A 17,459-nucleotide genomic window follows, 5' to 3' on the forward strand; every position below is an offset into this window, starting at 1 on the left:
GGGCGGGGGGGGAGCTTCCCCGCAGCCCTTGCGTGACAGTGCCCACAACATGGTCTCTTAACAGTTGAGATCAACCACCGACTGCAAAAGATTACCTGACGTGGAATTCTTTCAGGCTCACAGGGAAACCAGGAAAAGCCACATCCACAACTGAGATCTTTGTTCTGTCGAACTTCAGCTACAAAAACCCAGATGCTTCCCACCTCCCTTTTCTCCTGCACCCTTTGCCAAGATCAGCAACGGGATTCCAAACGCTAAATCGTTTTCTTTTTTCATCTGCCTCTTGACACTGGAATGGTTTTCTCTCTCCGCAACTCCCTCCCCTTCGTGTTTGGCTTTCATCTTTGTTCATTCCTCCTAAGCTGTTTACATAGCACCTGAAGTCAGCCATAAGAAATGTAGTGGGAAGCTATGAGGTTTGCTAGGCAGGAGTTCCAAAGAAAACATCCTTTCCGAGTTGAAACTTAGCATTCCACCTCCAGCAAGTTGAGTGGAGAATGGAGTCTTTTCTGAATCCTTCTTTGTGTGTGTTTGCAGGTGACATGGATGGATGGATGGATATATGGGTAGGTAGGTAGATAGGACAAAGGGGGGAAGACGGAGGGAAGATGAAAGGAAAAAAAAAAAGGAAGGAAGGAAGGAAGGAAGGAAGGAAGGAAGGGAGGGAGGGAGGGAGGGAGGGAGGAAGGAAGGAAGGAAGGAAGGAAGGAAGGAAGGAAGGAAAGAAAGAAAGAAAGAAAGAAAGAAAGAAAGAAAGAAAGAAAGAAAGAAAGAAAGAAAGAAAGAAAGAAAGAAAGAAAGAAAGAAAGAAAGAAAGAAAGAAAGAAAGAAAAAGAGGGAGCACAGGGATAGAGGAAGGAAAGGAGGGAGGAAGGAAGGAAAAGAAAGAAGGGAGGGAGGGAGGGAGAGAGGAAGAGAGGAAAGGAAGGAAGGAAAAGAAGGAAGGAAGGAAGGAAGGAAGGAAGGAAGGAAGGAAGGAAGGAAGGAAGGAAGGAAGGAAGGAAGGAAGGAAGGAAGGAAGGAAGGAAGGAAAACTGTATTGGCCAAGTGTGATAGACACACAAGGAATTAGAGGAGGAAGATGAAGGTCCATCTTTAGACTGGGGTCACACAATGCATTAAACCCTGAACCTACATTAATTCAATACAGTTACTGTATTCATGTAACATGGTTCCTACTTTATGCTAAGGACAATAGTAGCTGAAGGACCAACCCTAAGTTACCCAGTGCCATTTTAGTTCGTCTATGATGTTGTATGAAACCAACTTCAATGATAGTCTACAAAGATTCTCAGTTGTCCCAAAAGTGCTTTTTCAGGAGGCAACTGGACTTTCTTGTTTTTTCTTTTGAAGACGTTTCGCTTCTCATCCAAGAAGCTTCTTCAGCTCTGGATGGATTCCCCACTTCCCTTCCCCACTATCCAGTCAGAGCTGAAGAAGCTTCTTGGATGAGAAGTGAAATGTCTTCCAAAGAAAAAACTAGAAAGTCCAGTTGCCTCTTGGGAAAAAAGCACCTTTGGGACAACTTCAGTGATGTTTTTTTTAAATAATTTTTTATTTTATTCAAAATACAAAAGCAAAGCAAAATTTAATCAACACAAAAGTAGACAAAACATGTAAAAATGTGAATTAAAAGGGCAAAAATCAAAAGCACATTTTCCCTCCTAGTTAAACACTTGACAGATACAGTATATTCCAACAATAATAGCTTCTCCTTGCAAAAGGAGGTCCAAGATTTATAAACTTCGATATCTATTTGCAACCCAATCTGACCAGTCATACATTTGTGTGTGTGTGTGTGTGTGTGTGTGTGTGTGTGTGTAAAGAAAAAATAGTTAACAGGTTAAACAAAAAAAAGATAAAGATCATGGGCCCTGTGTTAACAATCTGTTATTTTAATTTACTCATAGAAAGTTTACAACAGAGGTCTCCAAAGTTGGCAACTTTTAAGACTTATGGACTTTAACTCCCAGAATTTTCCAACCAGCTGGCTGGAGAATTCTGGGAGTTGAAATCCACAAATCTTAAAGTTGCCAACTTTGGAGACCTCTGGTCTGCAAGGTTTCTTACCTACCACAAATCACCCCAATGAACCTCAACAATATTTATTACACAGTCTTCTTCCTCAATGATGCTCTCGTGTATTGGAACTGCAACTCAAAAGGGAGCATACTGATTGGGGGAATTCTCTAAAGCTCCAGAACGTCTGGAGTTCTGGAAAATGGTATCTTTAGACAGGCCTGAAGAAGTTCAAGTTGAGAAACACGAATTTGACTGTTGCTCAAGCTGGATCCTTGCTGAGGGGGTAACATTGAGATTGCATAATAATTTTCAGGAAAGAATCCTTTGGTGAACCAAGTCACCAAAATGCCATTCTACCAGAATAGAGAACTACTTTGGTCTAAAGAAAAGAAGAATTAGGGGTGACGTGATAGCAGTATTCCAGTATTTGAGGGGCTGCCACAAAGAGAAGGTCAAATTATTCTCCAAAGCGCTGGATGGCAGGACAAGAAACAATAAATGGAAACTAATCAAGGAGAGAATCAACTTTGAATTAAGGAGAAACTTCCTAACAGGGAGGACAATTAACCAGTGGAATAGAAGTTGCTCCTAGAAGTTGCGGAGGTTAAGAAGAGACTGGACAGGCACTTGTCTGAAATGGTATAAGGTATCCTGCTTGAGCAGGGGGCTGGACTAGAAGACCTCCAAGGTCCCTTCCAGCTCCTTCTATTCTATTCCTATTCATCTTTCCATCCTCAAGACCAATGTTCAAATATCCCCATTTAGTCAGGAAAGTCCCTGAGTGACCTTGGGCGGGGCCAGGCCAAGCCATCGTCTTAAAAGTTTTGAGCCACAATTCAGCTCCCCAACCTTCCCAAGGACCACAGAAGGATGGGGTGGGAGCAGGAGGCCTCCCAGAGGCAAAGAATTTCCATTCCCACCCTTAAAATCACTCCCTATCCCCCACAACCCCAAAAAAGCCTATATGTTGAAATCCAGATCTGCAGGCCCATCACCTACTCCAAGGGTCTTCAAACTTGGCTAGTTTAAGACTTCTGGACACGGATAGGATTCTATCTGGTCAGACCAGTTCTATAGAACCAGTTGTTACAATTCTGCGCAGTTCAGAGAACTAGCAAATTGTGCCTCCGGCTGGTCCCGCCCCGTCCCGGCCACTCACTTCTTACCTGGCATGTGCGCCATCAAACTTGCCTGCTAAGTTGCTATTTTTCCTTTTTTCCCCCCAACCATCAGCTTTTCCACAGATTTAGATTAGCTAGAAAGCAGGAAATCGTTGGAATTCTTGTTTTCTAGCTAATCTAAAAGCAGAGCTGAATCTTCCTTAGGACTGAAGCTTCTATTTTTTTTAGTTCAGACTCAGATAGCAGATTGCAGAAAGATAGATCTCTGAGTGAATCTGTGATTCTGTGAGCAACTCAATCCGCCTGCCTGCTTTGCCTGATTTTGGGTAAAAGCTGCTCTTTTTAAATAAAAACAATCAATATTTACATCAATATTTATAATTTTTACATAGAAGCCATGCCCAGCCAGTCACATGACCACTAAACCACACCCACAAATTAGGCCACGCCCACAGAACCAGTTGTTAAGAAATTTGAATCCCACCCCTGCTTGTGAACTTCAACTCCCAGAATTCCCGAGCTAACATGACTGGAGGAGGAATTCTGGGAGTTGAAGTCCACAAGTCTTAAAGCTGTCAAGTTTGAAGACCTCTGACCTACTCACTCTGGTCTAGGCCAACACTGTTTAGGAGAATCTTAATCATAATGTAGGTAAAATTATACAAATAGTCCTTGATTTACACTCACCATTGAACCCCAAAATTTCCTTCCTAAGCAAGGCAGTTGTTAAGCCAGTTGTGTCTCATTTTATGACCCCCTTTTGCCACAGATGTTAATCTAGCCATTATGGTTTATTTAAGAACGGTTACAACAATCCATGATTCAGAACAACACATAAACCCACTTACAGTGCTTAACCATTTTCTCTCCTCCATCCATTCTTCCTAACAGCTTACTTACTGTAACTATTCATCCATGGATTTCATATATTAAAAACAAATATTAAGTGCTAGAAGAATTTGCTGTGGTATTTTATTGTGAAATCATTGTACCATTAAAAAAAATCAGTCAAAGATCTCAATTTTCCAAAAAAACAAAGAAGAATTTCTTTCAAGTTCACTTATTCAGCGTGGCCTCTACCAGGTGCTTTGGATTATAATTCCCATCAGCCCTGACCACAAATTGTGCTGATCTGGGCCGATGGGAATTGAAAGAAAAACACACAGAGACGCTTAAGTCTGTAAGTAAATATAAATAGATGTCTTTCCTGTTGACAAGGAAGAAAGATTTATCACTTTTTCATTTAGTACATTTTTGTGGCAGATGCAACAACTAATCCTATAGATTGAATTAAACTTCCTACAGGCCAGGGGTGAGAAAGGAAGCACTCATTCATCCTCTCTCTCACACAACCACAGGCATACACAACCAGGGAGACAGCAAAGGCCAAAGAAGCATAGAGATAGTTAAGTTTTCAGCTCCCTGAGTTCTTGACAGAGGAAATTTCTCCTTGGTTCTATGTTGCTTCTTCCCTCGATTCGTTTCGACAACAGAGAGCAACTTCCATCTTATAATACTTAAGAAGGAGTGGAGCTTATTGTGAGCTGATGGCTCCACTCTTTTGCTCATCAATTTTCATTTTAGTTTCTATTTTATGCATTTCTTAGATAATCCAGCTCAAATCAGAAGACAAGTCAAATTATCCATAACAGAGGGATACAGTCAAGATCAAGGGAGGTACTAATACCACTCTATAAAGCCTTAGTAAGACCACACCTAGAGTACTGCATCCAGTTTTGGTCACCACATTATAAAAAAGATGTTGAGACTTCACAAAGTGTGCAAAGAAGAATAACCAGGATGATTAGGGGACTGGAGGCTAAACCATATGAAGAACGGTTGCAGGAACCGGGCATGGCTAGTCTAGTGAAGAGAAGGACCAGGGGAGACAGGATAGCAGCTTTCCAATATTTGAGGGGCTGTCATAGAGAGGAGGAAGGGGGTCAAGCTATTTTCCAAAGCATTCCAAGACCAGACAAGGAATAATGGATGGAAACTGAACAAGGAGAGATTCAACTTGGAAATAAGGAGACATTTTCTGACAGTGAGAACAATCAACCCAAGGAACAGAAGTTGCCTTCAGAAGTTGTGGGAGCTTCATCACTGGAAGCTTTCAAGAAGAGACTGGATTTCTGTCAGAAATGGTGTAAGGTCTCCCACTTGGGCGGGGAGTTGGACTAGAAGACCTACAAGGTCCCTTCCAACTCCATTAATTTAATCTAGAAGAGGGAAGGCAAAGGAAGGAAGGAAGGAAGGAAGGAAGGAAGGAAGGAAGGAAGGAAGGAAGGGAGGGAGGGAGGGAGGGAGGGAGGAAGAAGAAAGGGAGGAAGGAAGGAGGGAGGGAGGGAGGGAGGAAGAAGGGAAGGAGGGAAGGAGGGAAGGAAGGAAGGAAAGAAGGAAAAAGAAAGTGAGGGAAGAAGGAAGGAAGGAAGGCAGGAAGAAAAGGAGGGAGGGAGGAAGGAAGGAAGGAAGGAAAAAAGTAAGGGAGGAAGAAGAAAGGGAAGAAGGAAGGGAAGGAAGGAGGGAGGGAGGGAGAAGGGGAAGGAGGGAGGGAAGGAAGGAAAAAGAAAGGGAGGGAGGGAGGGAGGAAGGAAGGAAGAAAAGGAGGGAGGGAGGAAAAGGGAGGGGAAGGGAGGGAGGAAGGAAGGAAGGAAGGAAGGAAGGAAGGAAGGAAGGAAGGAAGGAAGGGAGGGAGGGAGGGAGGGAGGGAGGAAGAAGAAAGGGAGGAAGGAAGGAGGGAGGGAGGGAGGGAGGAAGAAGGGAAGGAGGGAAGGAGGGAAGGAAGGAAGGAAAGAAGGAAAAAGAAAGTGAGGGAAGAAGGAAGGAAGGAAGGCAGGAAGAAAAGGAGGGAGGGAGGAAGGAAGGAAGGAAGGAAAAAAGTAAGGGAGGAAGAAGAAAGGGAAGAAGGAAGGGAAGGAAGGAGGGAGGGAGGGAGAAGGGAAGGAGGGAGGGAAGGAAGGAAAAAGAAAGGGAGGGAGGGAGGGAGGAAGGAAGGAAGAAAAGGAGGGAGGGAGGAAAAGGGAGGGGAAGGGAGGGAGGAAGAAGGGAAGGAGGGAGGGAGGGAGGAGGGAGGGAGGGAGGAAGGAAGGAAGGAAGGAAGGAGGGAGGGAGGGAGGAAGAAGAAAGGGAGGAAGGAAGGAGGGAGGGAGGGAGGGAGGAAGGAAGAAGGGAAGGAAGGAAGGAAGGAAGGAAGGAAGGAAGGAAAGAAGGAAAAAAGAAAGTGAGGGAGGAAGGAAGGAAGGAAGGAAGGCAGGAAGAAAAGGAGGGAGGGAGGAAGGAAGGAAGGAAGGAAAAAAGTAAGGGAGGAAGAAGAAAGGGAAGAAGGAAGGGAAGGAAGGAGGGAGGGAGGGAGAAGGGAAGGAGGGAGGGAAGGAAGGAAAAAGAAAGGGAGGGAGGGAGGGAGGAAGGAAGGAAGGAAGGAAGAAAAGGAGGGAGGGAGGAAAAAGGGAGGGGAAGGGAGGGAGGAAGAAGGGAAGGAGGGAGGGAGGGAGGGAGGGAGGAAGGAAGGAAGGAAGGAAGGAAGATTATAATGAGAGTGAGGGAGGGTCTCAAGGAAGTCCCACCATGGCCACCCCCACCCCAGCCACTCCCACAGCCCAGTCCTCCAAGGTCAAACACAACCCTGATGCAGCCCTCAATGAAATTGAGTTTGACACCCTTGGACTAAATGAATGGTTGTAAGTTGACGTCTCCCTATATCCTACAAACCAGAGTTCTGTGTTGCCGGTTCTACAAGGACATTGGCCACCAGTTGATTATCTCTCTTTTATTTAAATTTCTGGTCACTCTGGTCGCTTTTATTTGCATTGCCTGTTAAATAATTAAGATAAATATATTTCTCTAAAAGGAGGGAAATTTTCTTATGTTAGTATAAGCTTCAACCACAAACGGTTTGCTAATAGTTCTTGTTAGGAGATAGTTTTGCATTGCTCATTTGATTGATTGCACCTTCATTGCTCTCTCTCTATTAAATATTAAAAATATCTGAAAGACTATGGTGCTATTTACACAATGTTGACTAGAGATTAACGCTCTAATGCGTGAACAACTTCAACTTTTAGAAATAAAAAGTAGTTTTCTGACAGTGAGAACAATCAACCCATGGAACAGAAGTTGCCCTCGGAAGTTGTGGGAGCTTCATCAGTTGAGACTTTTAAGAAGAGATTGGACTCCCATCTGTCAGAAATGGTGTAGGGTCTCCCGCTTGGGTGGGGGGATTGGACTAGATGACCTACAAGGTCCCTTCCAACTCTGATTATCTGTTATCTGTTTATACCAACATTAGCTGTGATCTCTAAAATGTTCATGTTGATGCAATAAGTTGTTTAAATTTTACATCTAAACCTAAATATGGCATTAATAAGCAATATTAAATATATATTTAATTATTTGCTATCCAATAAAGATTTCGGGCATGGCTTGGTGGGCATGGTAGGGGAAGGATACTGCAAAATCCCCATTCCCTCCCCACCCCACTAACCTGCTTTCCAGCTCCGTTCTCCTGTGCAAGACAACCAAAGGAGACCCAGCCAATCAGCTGGGACTTGGGAGGCGGAGAATAGATGGGGGTGGGGCCAGTCAGAGGCGGTATTTAACAGTTCTCCGAACTACTCAAAATTTCTGCTACCGGTTCTCCAGAACTGGCCAGAACCTGCTGAATACCCACTTCTGTTTCTGTAGCTGTGTGTGCCACTTTTAGCTTTTTGTATCAATTGTGAGATTTGTGTCCATGTTTCACTGGCATATGTTAGAGCAGGTAGCACACGCATGTATTCTTTTATTGCTTTTAAAATAGTGACATGTAACATGAAATATGGGATTCAGTAACAGTATAACAAAGTTGGAAGGAACCTTGGAGGTCTTCTAATCCAACCCCCTACTCAGGAGAACTTATGCCACTCCAAACAAATGGCTGTCCAGTCCCTTTTTAAAATCCTCCAGTGATGGAGCACTCACAACTTCTAAAAACCAGGACATTCTACTGAACTGATTTCACTGTCAGGAATTTTTCTCCTTTAATTCTAGGTTGGGTGTCCCTCAGATCAATTTCCACCCAGTACTTCTTGCCCTGCCTTCAGGTGCTTTGGGGAATAAGTCATCCCCTCCCCTCCTCAACAAATGGAATGAAAATAAAATAGATCAGTTTTCTTAGTAATCTATCTATCTATCATCTATCTATCTATCTATCTATCTATCTATCTATCTATCTATCTATCTATCTATCATCTATCTATCTATCTATCTATCTATCTTTCTATCTATCTATCTATCTATCTATCATCTATCTATCTATCTATCTATCTATCTATCTATCTATCTATCTATCTATCTATCTATCTATCTATCTATCATCTATCTATTATCTATCTATCTATCTATCTATCTATCTATCTATCTATCTATCTATCTATCTATCTATCTATCTATCTAGCTATCTAGCTATCTAGCTATCTAGCTATCTAGCTATCTAGCTATCATCTAACTATATCTATCTATCTATCTATCTATCTATCTATCTATCTATCTATCTATCTATCTATCTATCTATCTATTATCTATCTATCTATCTATCTATCTATCTATCTATCTATCTATCTATCTAGCTAGCTAGCTATCTAGCTATCTAGCTATCATCTATTTATCTATCTATCTGAGAAATACCACTCACGCATCATCACAAAATCTCCAGAACTGTCAAGCCTACAAACTTGAAATTTGGCACGTATGTTCCTCTTGGCTTCTAGGTGCCAGCTAAGAAAGGATTTTTCGAAATGACCATCAGAGCATTAGTATTTCCTATATTATTATTATTAACACACTCTGATGCTAAGGAGTTCTACTCCCCCTCCCTACCTGAAAAAAAATCTGTTCCAACTGCAGTTGAGCTAAGCCACGCCCAGGCGCCTTGCTGTCTCCTTCTTGCTCACACAGCAAACATTGCCTCAGTTTCCAAACAGCCCTCAACTCTCTCACACACTGACCAGACGCTAGCCAGATGAATACCGATGGATGTTGGTAGGCAGAGGCAGAATTTTTTTCCCTTTATTTTCCTTCCCCGAAACTAAGCCCAATCACATAGTTTTGTTGTGAAGCACGGGTATCCTGCTAAGTAAGAAATAACTGGCTGTTCAGGGCTTCCCACTCAAACCTACATCCATGAAAAACCCAGAGATTCTCCCACCCAAAAGGGAGTGAATCATAATCTAACTTAGTTTCTGGACTGCTAGATGCCGAAACAAAATAAATTTATGCATAAATAACTCACTCCTTCCAAAAAAAAAAAAAAAGAGAGCCCTTCAAATGTTATCCAAGCCATGGAAAAAAAACAGAAAGCCCTTATTTCTTTTATGCCTCCCAGTCAAAAACACTAGCATTTGTGTTTCTTCCCCACGAAACATGCTGGATGAGGCCTTGTGACCATCCTTTGCTTTTCCATCTTTGGCAAAGTATCACCTTACCCATCGTATCCTGTTCTAATTTGGCACCAAAATTTTAATCAGGGAAAATATCTCCGTCTCTCAAAGGACTGGATTTGTAAAAAATTGGCAGCTTATACCTGAAACCAATACGAGCAGGGAAGGGTGTGTGTGCGTTTTTTTGTGTGTGTTTTGTTTTAAAGGAGATTTTGGTGCCTCTACGGCGGAGAAAAACAGCCAGAGCAAAACTCCCCGTCAATCAACTCCTGGTTTCCAGCTATGGAGCAGTTATGAAAATAACTTTTTCCTCCCCGGAGATTATTTGGGGGGGGGGGGAAGTAGCAGTAATTTCTAAATATGGCCTTCTACTACGGAATGTAAGGAAGGGAGAGGGGGTAAAAGTGCTTTCGAGGAGAGGGCAACACTTGAGTGCCAAAGTATTATTTTACATTTGGACCCTGATGTCAGCTTATTCAGAAACCTTGGATAGTTTAGGAATGTTAACTTTTTAAAGATGCACAGATTTCATGCCTGAATGAGGAAGATGAAGAGGCTGATTGCGAAGACCACTCCAACCACTTTTCCCAACTCACTGATTAAAAAAAAAAAAATTGCGTGTAAAATTGAGGAGTCAAAATCCTGGTCCAGGAAATTTGCAATAAGGGTTGTCTGACTTCGGTCTTCAGCTTCCACAGAGTCACAGAAATATCTAAAAAATACGGCTTGAAGCTTAACAGCTCAAAACCAACAGCTCCATGAGCTGAGTATTATATGGTACGGGGTTTATTCTATCAATGGTTAAATAATAAAAAATTAAAGTTGGAAACAGGGAAACAAAATAAAGATGATGTGTTAAGAGAGAGAAGTTAAGATGATGACTAACATGTTGAGTACTATTATGTTACTATTGTATAATTAATTAGCATAATTAATAGGTGGATATTACTACTGTATGTTAAATATTGCAGAATCAATATGTAATGAAGGATGTTGCGGTTTTGATTATTGTTTAACAAAGATGTTTGTACCCAGAAAAACACACTGTTCAACTGAAGATGGAATGATTGTATTAAAAATTTAAAAAATATTATTTTTTAAAAAAACCCAACAGTTCAAAAACCAGGATCATGACATCAGCAAACAACCCATTAATTTACCACTGATAACTTCAGAAGGAATACCACTAGAAAAGTTGAAAGGATCAGATACCTAATTTACATGAAAGCTGGGATATGACCCCTGAAGTAAAGACAAAAAATAGACAAAGCTCGAACAGCACTCTCCAAAATGGAAAAGGTCTTCTGCAGTCACGACATAAGCCTAAGATTGAAAACCAGGCTTGTCAGATGCTCCAATGGAGTGGAGAGTTTGTTTGTTTATTTATTAGAATTTGTCAAACAAAAAAACGAGAACAAGAATAAAAGATGGTTGGTCTCGGACAGAAAGTCACTTGGAGAGACTAAAAGCATTTGAAATGTAGATTTACATAATGGCTACTACGGATAAGTTGGGCTGACAAAATCAAAAATGAGGAGGTGATAAGCTGCCTGGGAAAGCCAAGGGAAATCATCAAACCATTAAAAAGCCAAAGTTAGAATATTTCGGACATGGGATGCGACTCCTGGAAAAATACGGCATCCTTCACTAAATCCTCCAGGGAAAGATTGAAGGCAAACGAGGTCCAGGTAGAAGAAGAACATCATGGCTTCAAAATCTAAGGGACCGGTTTGGACAAAACTCAGTGGCACTTTTTCGTGCGGCTGTTGATAAAATTAGGATTGCCAACATGATCGCCAATGTCCAAAGATGGATATGGCAGAAGAAGGAGGAGAAGGAGGAGGAGGAAGAGGAGGAGGAAGAGAAGGAGGAGGAGGAAGAGGAAGAGGAAAAAGAGATGGCGGTGGTGGTCTCAGTCTATGCTAATAGGGAATTATGGGAATTGAAATCCTTCCTGTTTAGAGATGATCAGGGTGGGAAAGCTGTTTCACACACACACACACACACACACAATGGTCACCATTGAAGAACATACAGGTTGCCCTCATTTTACAATCCCTTGTTTAGCAACAGTTCAAATTACAACAGCCCTGGAAAAAATGACTCACAACCGGTCCTTGAACTTACAATCATTGCAGCATCCTCACACAAGGATATATTCAATATTCGGCCACTTGTATTTGCCACAATTGCAGTGCCTGGGGGCCGTTTGATCATCATTTGCAACTTCCCAGTCCACTTCAACTAGCAATGGGCAAAGCCAGTTCTGCTTAATGACGGTTCTGTTAGGGACACTTTTTTTATGGGTGCCTGGAAGGAGGCAAGAGATGGAGTTGAAGGCTTTGGTAGCCTCTTCCAATGCTACATTCCCTGGCTTCTCAGTGGAAAAGTATAGGACATTCTAGAATTGCAATTTCTTTCATCTGCTATCCTAACTGCTTAATTTTAAATATTGTATGTATATGTGACCATTTGCCTGCCCAAGATCCACCTCCTTGAGTTTGACCTCTTGGATTCATGTTTTTTTGTTTAATACTGTATTTTGACTGAAAATAAGACTGGGTCGTATATTAATTTTTGCTCCAAAAGACACATTAGGGCTTAGTTTCTGATTAGGTCTTATTTTTCAGGGAAATACGGTACTAAAAGCATCCATCTGGCTAACAATCTTAACTGGGGCTTATTTTGGGGGGGAGGGTTTATATTACGAGCATCCTGGAAAAACCATGCTAGGGCTTACTTTCCAGTAGACTCTTATTTTCAGGGTAAGAGGGTATTAACACAAACATACATACATATATCCAAATGCACGGGGAAGAAAATTCCTTTGATCATGTTCAATCACTCTGCTAAACAAATAATTCCCTCAACCCTGTTCAACTATTTACAAAGTCTGCACTACTATTACTGTTAATCTTCTCACAGTTCCTTATCCCCCATCCCCTCCCACTTGTAACTGTGTGACTGTAACTTTGTTGCTTGTATCCTTACAATTTATATTGATTGTTTCCTAGTATGATTTGATTGCTTATTGTACCCTATGACTATTATTAAGTGTTGTACCTGATGATTCTTGACTCTTGACGAATGTATCTTTTCTTTTTATGCACACTGAGGTTATTTGCACCAAGACAAATTCCTTGTGTGTCCAATCACACTTGGCCAATAAAGAATTCAATCTATCTATTCTATCTTCAAGAGCCATGCTGAGCTCTGGAGTCCCTGGTGCTTTGCTAAAGTTTCTGATTTTGGGTTACTTCCATACAAGGGTATGAATACAGTATTCTATCTTCACAAAAGCTCCGAGGTTGAATGTCCAGGAAGTCATGTTGGCTAAGGCCAGCAAAATAGCCAGTGCAAGATTTAAGTAACTCAGTGGCCAGGACCCTCTCCAATCTGTTGCTTTCATATCCAAAGAGACTAAAAGCACATTGTACTGGGAAGGGGGGGAGCCAGTTTGTGGATGTCAAGCCCCTCGTTGTATATCAAAGACTAAGGCTGAAAAGGCAGCCCAAAATGTAAATTCCAAACAGCAGAGGAAAATTACTCTATCTGGCATCTTTTACTATGTCTAAATGGAGAACATCATATAAAACCTTTCCAACATTTTGGTACATTAGCTCAGCATTGTTATGATCCTGACAGTACTGAGAAATGGAAATGAAAGAAAGTGGCTTGTTAAATATCCTCTTCCATGCACGCTTAATCAGACAAAATGTTGCAAGCAGCATGCCCATAAAGGACTTATTTAGACTTTATTTAAAACATAAAACTGCTTGGTGCCCAGTTCCAGCACTAGTTTCTTCACATCAATTCTCCCCCATGCCTTGCAACTGCCGCTCCCATAATGCCCAATGAGTAAGGGGCATGCTGCCTGAAATTATACAAGTCAACTTTGGAGGACAGAAGGGAAAAAGGATACCAGTTTGGGAAAGGACTCTATCATCGCGCTCACTTTTTGTACAAGCACCACTGCAAAAATCACCAAAGGGGTTTCTCAACAGCAGCTGAAATAAAAACCTCCAGCTGCAAAAGCAGTTGGCCTTAGGGACTGCCTTCAGAGATACGGCTCAGGACCCATAATTTAAGAGGAAGCCAAATTATCATCCAGGAAAATATCCTCATCTGGACTAGCAAGAGCATAGATCTAAGAACTTGAGTTGAAATACTCAAAATTACCTATTAATAATACAGTAGAGTTAGAAGGAAACCAACGACTGAGTCTTATTATCTTTATCTTTGAAATAAATTTTCTTGTCTGCAACAACAACAAAAAGTGCTTATCAGAATTGAGAGGCTGAAGCTTACATCTTCACCACAGAGGCGCAATTTTAAGCCAATCAGGATTTCTCAGTCTACTCTACCACTTGGGAAGGGCGAGGAAGTAATACATACACTCTAATCAGACACCCAGATCATGCTGAGTTTGCCCCAGCATCCAGGCTCCAAAAAGGATCAGGGGTCATTTATGGTTCAGCATCCTGTGGGAAGCCAGCCATGGATTTCAACATGTAGTATAAACCAGGTCATCCTGCTAAAATAGGATTGATTTGTCTGGGCACAGCAGGCATTATAAACAAAGCAATTATGCTTTGTTAGCCCAGGTTGAGCATTAATGCCAAGGTGTTGATTAGCAAAGTAGCCAGAACTAAGTCCTTTGTCTATGGCTGGAGGTGTTGGGTATAAAGAGCAAAACTGTCAAGAGGCTCATGTCTTAATAAATAAGGGCCACACAATCAGTTGCTTCTTGTTATTGTTTTGTTTTGCAATGCACAAAAGAGCAATGGAGCCAGAGATGAGAAATGTTTGCAGAGATTCCCAAGAGCTACTAAGGTTCCAAAATTACTCCATCGCTGCACAGACACTGCTGCAGAAATGGGGAAATTGCTTCTTTGAAACTCTCTTCTCTCTCTCTCTCTCTCTCTCTCCCTCCCGCCTGCTTTGGTGGAGCAGAATTGCATGAGCCTCATTCAGCAGAGTTCTCTGGAGGCTGCCAAGTCAAATAATTAATCCTGCTACTATTAAGCAATGTCTGCCATAATTGCAATTAATATTGACATCATCAACCTTCTGGAGTCTTTGAGCAGAAATTTCCTTTGCCTTTTACAGAGGTCCAGGCCTGATGCTGAAATCCTCAACAAGCAGAATCTGTCCTTAATCACTCATCAGCTCCAGCTGGTTCCCTTCTTAACCTCACACACAAACTCAATTTAGAATGGGTGGGCTACTGGGTTACTCAATCCAGAAGAGTCTTCTCTATCCCCCCTTCCAACTTTGATGTGCTTCAGAGGGGTAGAACCAACTTGGTGTAACCGCTGCTAACAGTTCTGGGAACTAAAGGCCAAATAATCAGAAAGTGGGGAATTTGGAAGAATGTTCTATTCCAGTGTTTCTCAACTTTTAAGACATGTGGACAGGCTGGCTGGGGAATTCTGGGAGTTGAAATCCACAAGTCTTAAAAGTTCCAAGATTGAGAAATATAGTTCTATTCATTACTAAAGACCTTTAAATGGAAACAGCGATTGCACTTAGACTTACATACTGCTTTCCACAGTGCTTTTCCAGCCCTCTCTAAGCGGCTTACAGAGTCAGCCTCTTGCCCCCAACAATCTGGATCCTCATTTTACCAACCTCCGAAGGTCGGAAGGCTGAGTCCACCTAGAGCCGGTCAGGATCGAACTCCTGACAGTTGGCAGAATTAGCCTGCAATACAGATTCTACAATGGGAAGATGGGACCCATTTGGATCATCATATTATGGGTTCTCCCTAAATGTTCAGAAGGCCTTCTTGGGTCTCGCCCTAAGTTGGCCACCAGGAGCTACCATCTCACGTCGGCTTCCCAGCAGGACCATCTCTTGAGTTGATTCTAAGAATAGAATAGAATAGAATAGAATAGAATAGAATAGAATAGAATAGAATAGAATAGAATAGAATGGAATGGAATGGAATGGAATGGAATGGAATGGAGTGGAGTGGAGTGGAGTGGAGTGGAGTGGAGTGGAGTGGAGTGGAATGGAATAGGAATAGGGGTAGGGGTAGGGGTATGGTAGAGTAGAGGTAGAGTATAATAGAATAGAATAGAATAGAATAGAATAGAATAGAATAGAATAGAATGGAATGGAATGGAATGGAATGGAATGGAATGGAATGGAACGGAACGGAATAGGGGTAGGGGTAGGGTAGAGGTAGAGGTAGAGGTAGAGGTAGAGGTAGAGGTAGAGAAGAGAGTAGAGGAGAAGAGAAGAGAAGAGAAGAGAAGAGAAGAGAAGAGAAGAGAAGAGAAGAGAATAAATATTGGAATGAATAATAGAGTAGAGTAGAGTAGAATAGAGTAGAATAGAACAGAAAATAATAGAATAGAATAGAATATTGGAGAATGAAGAATAGAATAGAATAGAATAGAATAGAATAGAATAGAATAGAATAGAATAGAATAGAATAGAATAGAATAGAATAGAATAGAATAGAATAGAATTCTTTATTGGCCAAGTGTGATTGGACACACAAGGAATTTGTCTCTGGTGCAAATGCTCTCAGTGTACATAAGGAAAAAAATAAAATAGATTCATCAAGAATCATCAGGTACATCCCTTAATAATAGCCACAGGCTACAATGAGCAATCAAATCCTCCTGGGAAACAGCCACCATAAATCATGAGGATGCAAAAGCCAAGGGACTCAAGCGCTCACCTTGGGGCTTGGAGGCCTCCGTGGCGTTGGGGGCGGTCATGGCGATGCAGACATCGTCCTGGGGAACTGGTCGCACTTGAGCATCTCGGGCCAGTAGAAGCCGAAGAACTGCATGACGGGCTCGCAGGAGTCGCGCACGGCCTCGCAGAGCCAGCGGCAGGGGTAGATGGGCCGGTCCAAGCAGATGGGGGCGAAGAGGGAGCAAAGGAAGAGCTGGGTGCCGAAGTGACAGTTCTTGTTGAGCAAGGGCACCCAGCTGCTGGCCTGCTGCTTGACCTCGGCCATGGTCTCGTGGTCCAGGAGGTTGGGCAAGACCATCTTGTCGTAGCCCACGCTGTGGCAGAGGCGCAGGTCGGCCGGGATGGCCACGCACTGCGGGGGCTTGGTGTAGAAGCGTCCGCTTTGGTAGGAGCTGATGTCCGACTGGAAGCTGACGTAGTCGTACTCGTTGGCCCCGGCCAAGCCGGGCAGGAGGAAGAAGAGGAGGAGGAAGGAGACGGCCCAGGCTGCCCAGAGGAGCATCCTTGGGGCATCCCAGCGGGGACCCCGCGGGGGAAAGGCGAAGGCGCCCATGCCTGGGAGGATGGGAGGAGGAGAGGTAGGTTGCAAAAACAGCGGAGAGAGGTTGCAAACTCCTCCGCCCGCCTGGCTTCTTATGAAGGTTGCAAACCCACCCACCCCACCCACCCACTCCCCAAAATAAAATAAAATAAAATAAAAACAGGGGGGACCCGAATTGGGAGCAAACGGGCCCCGCTGGAGTCCAAAGCGTGCGGAGCGTCTAAGTGGCCTCACCGGTGGCGGGGCAGCCCAGCTCAGCCTCCTGCCTGCTCTGCTCGGCGGATCCCGAGAGCGCTAGGAGCACTTTCTTCCCCGGAGTTTCGGAGCTCTTTTACCGCCGCCAGCCAATCCGCGGCCGCTTAAAATTCCCCCATTCTTTTCTTTTCTTTTCTTTTTTCTTCTTCTTCAGACCTCCCTCCTCCCTTCCCTCCCCCCACCCACCCGGGCTACAAGTGTCACTCAATTAGCCAATCGCCTCTCCGACCTGGGACCCCTCCCCTCGGCGCTGGGGGAGGAAAAACCCAGCGCTCTTCCAGTCCTGCCTTAGAGGCTCCGCTCCGCTTTTCCCCTGCGGTGGGCAGCCGGAGCGAGCGGGGGGCGAGGGAGGGGGGCGGTTTGGGGGTGAGGGTGGGGGTTGTCCGACGACACAGC

At 43.2% G+C, this 17,459-nt stretch overlaps 1 protein-coding gene across 1 annotated transcript in view; it reads right to left on the reverse strand.

Annotated features, from left to right (window-relative positions):
* SFRP1 (secreted frizzled related protein 1) overlaps positions 1 to 17,189 on the reverse strand; it is a 51,057-nt gene extending 33,868 nt beyond the window's left edge. The window contains 3 exon segments of the mRNA XM_087969648.1: positions 16,248 to 16,307; positions 16,310 to 16,822; positions 17,043 to 17,189. Of these exon segments, the coding sequence (XP_087825774.1) occupies positions 16,248 to 16,307; positions 16,310 to 16,820 (571 nt within the window). The 5' untranslated portion in view covers positions 16,821 to 16,822; positions 17,043 to 17,189.
* Positions 17,190 to 17,459: the final 270 nt, after the last annotated feature.

The sequence above is a fragment of the Notechis scutatus genome, chromosome 7 (genome assembly GCF_049901735.1).
Source record: "Notechis scutatus isolate UNSWTSFEM ecotype Mainland chromosome 7, rNotScu1.2, whole genome shotgun sequence".
Taxonomy (NCBI): Eukaryota; Metazoa; Chordata; class Lepidosauria; order Squamata; family Elapidae; genus Notechis; species Notechis scutatus.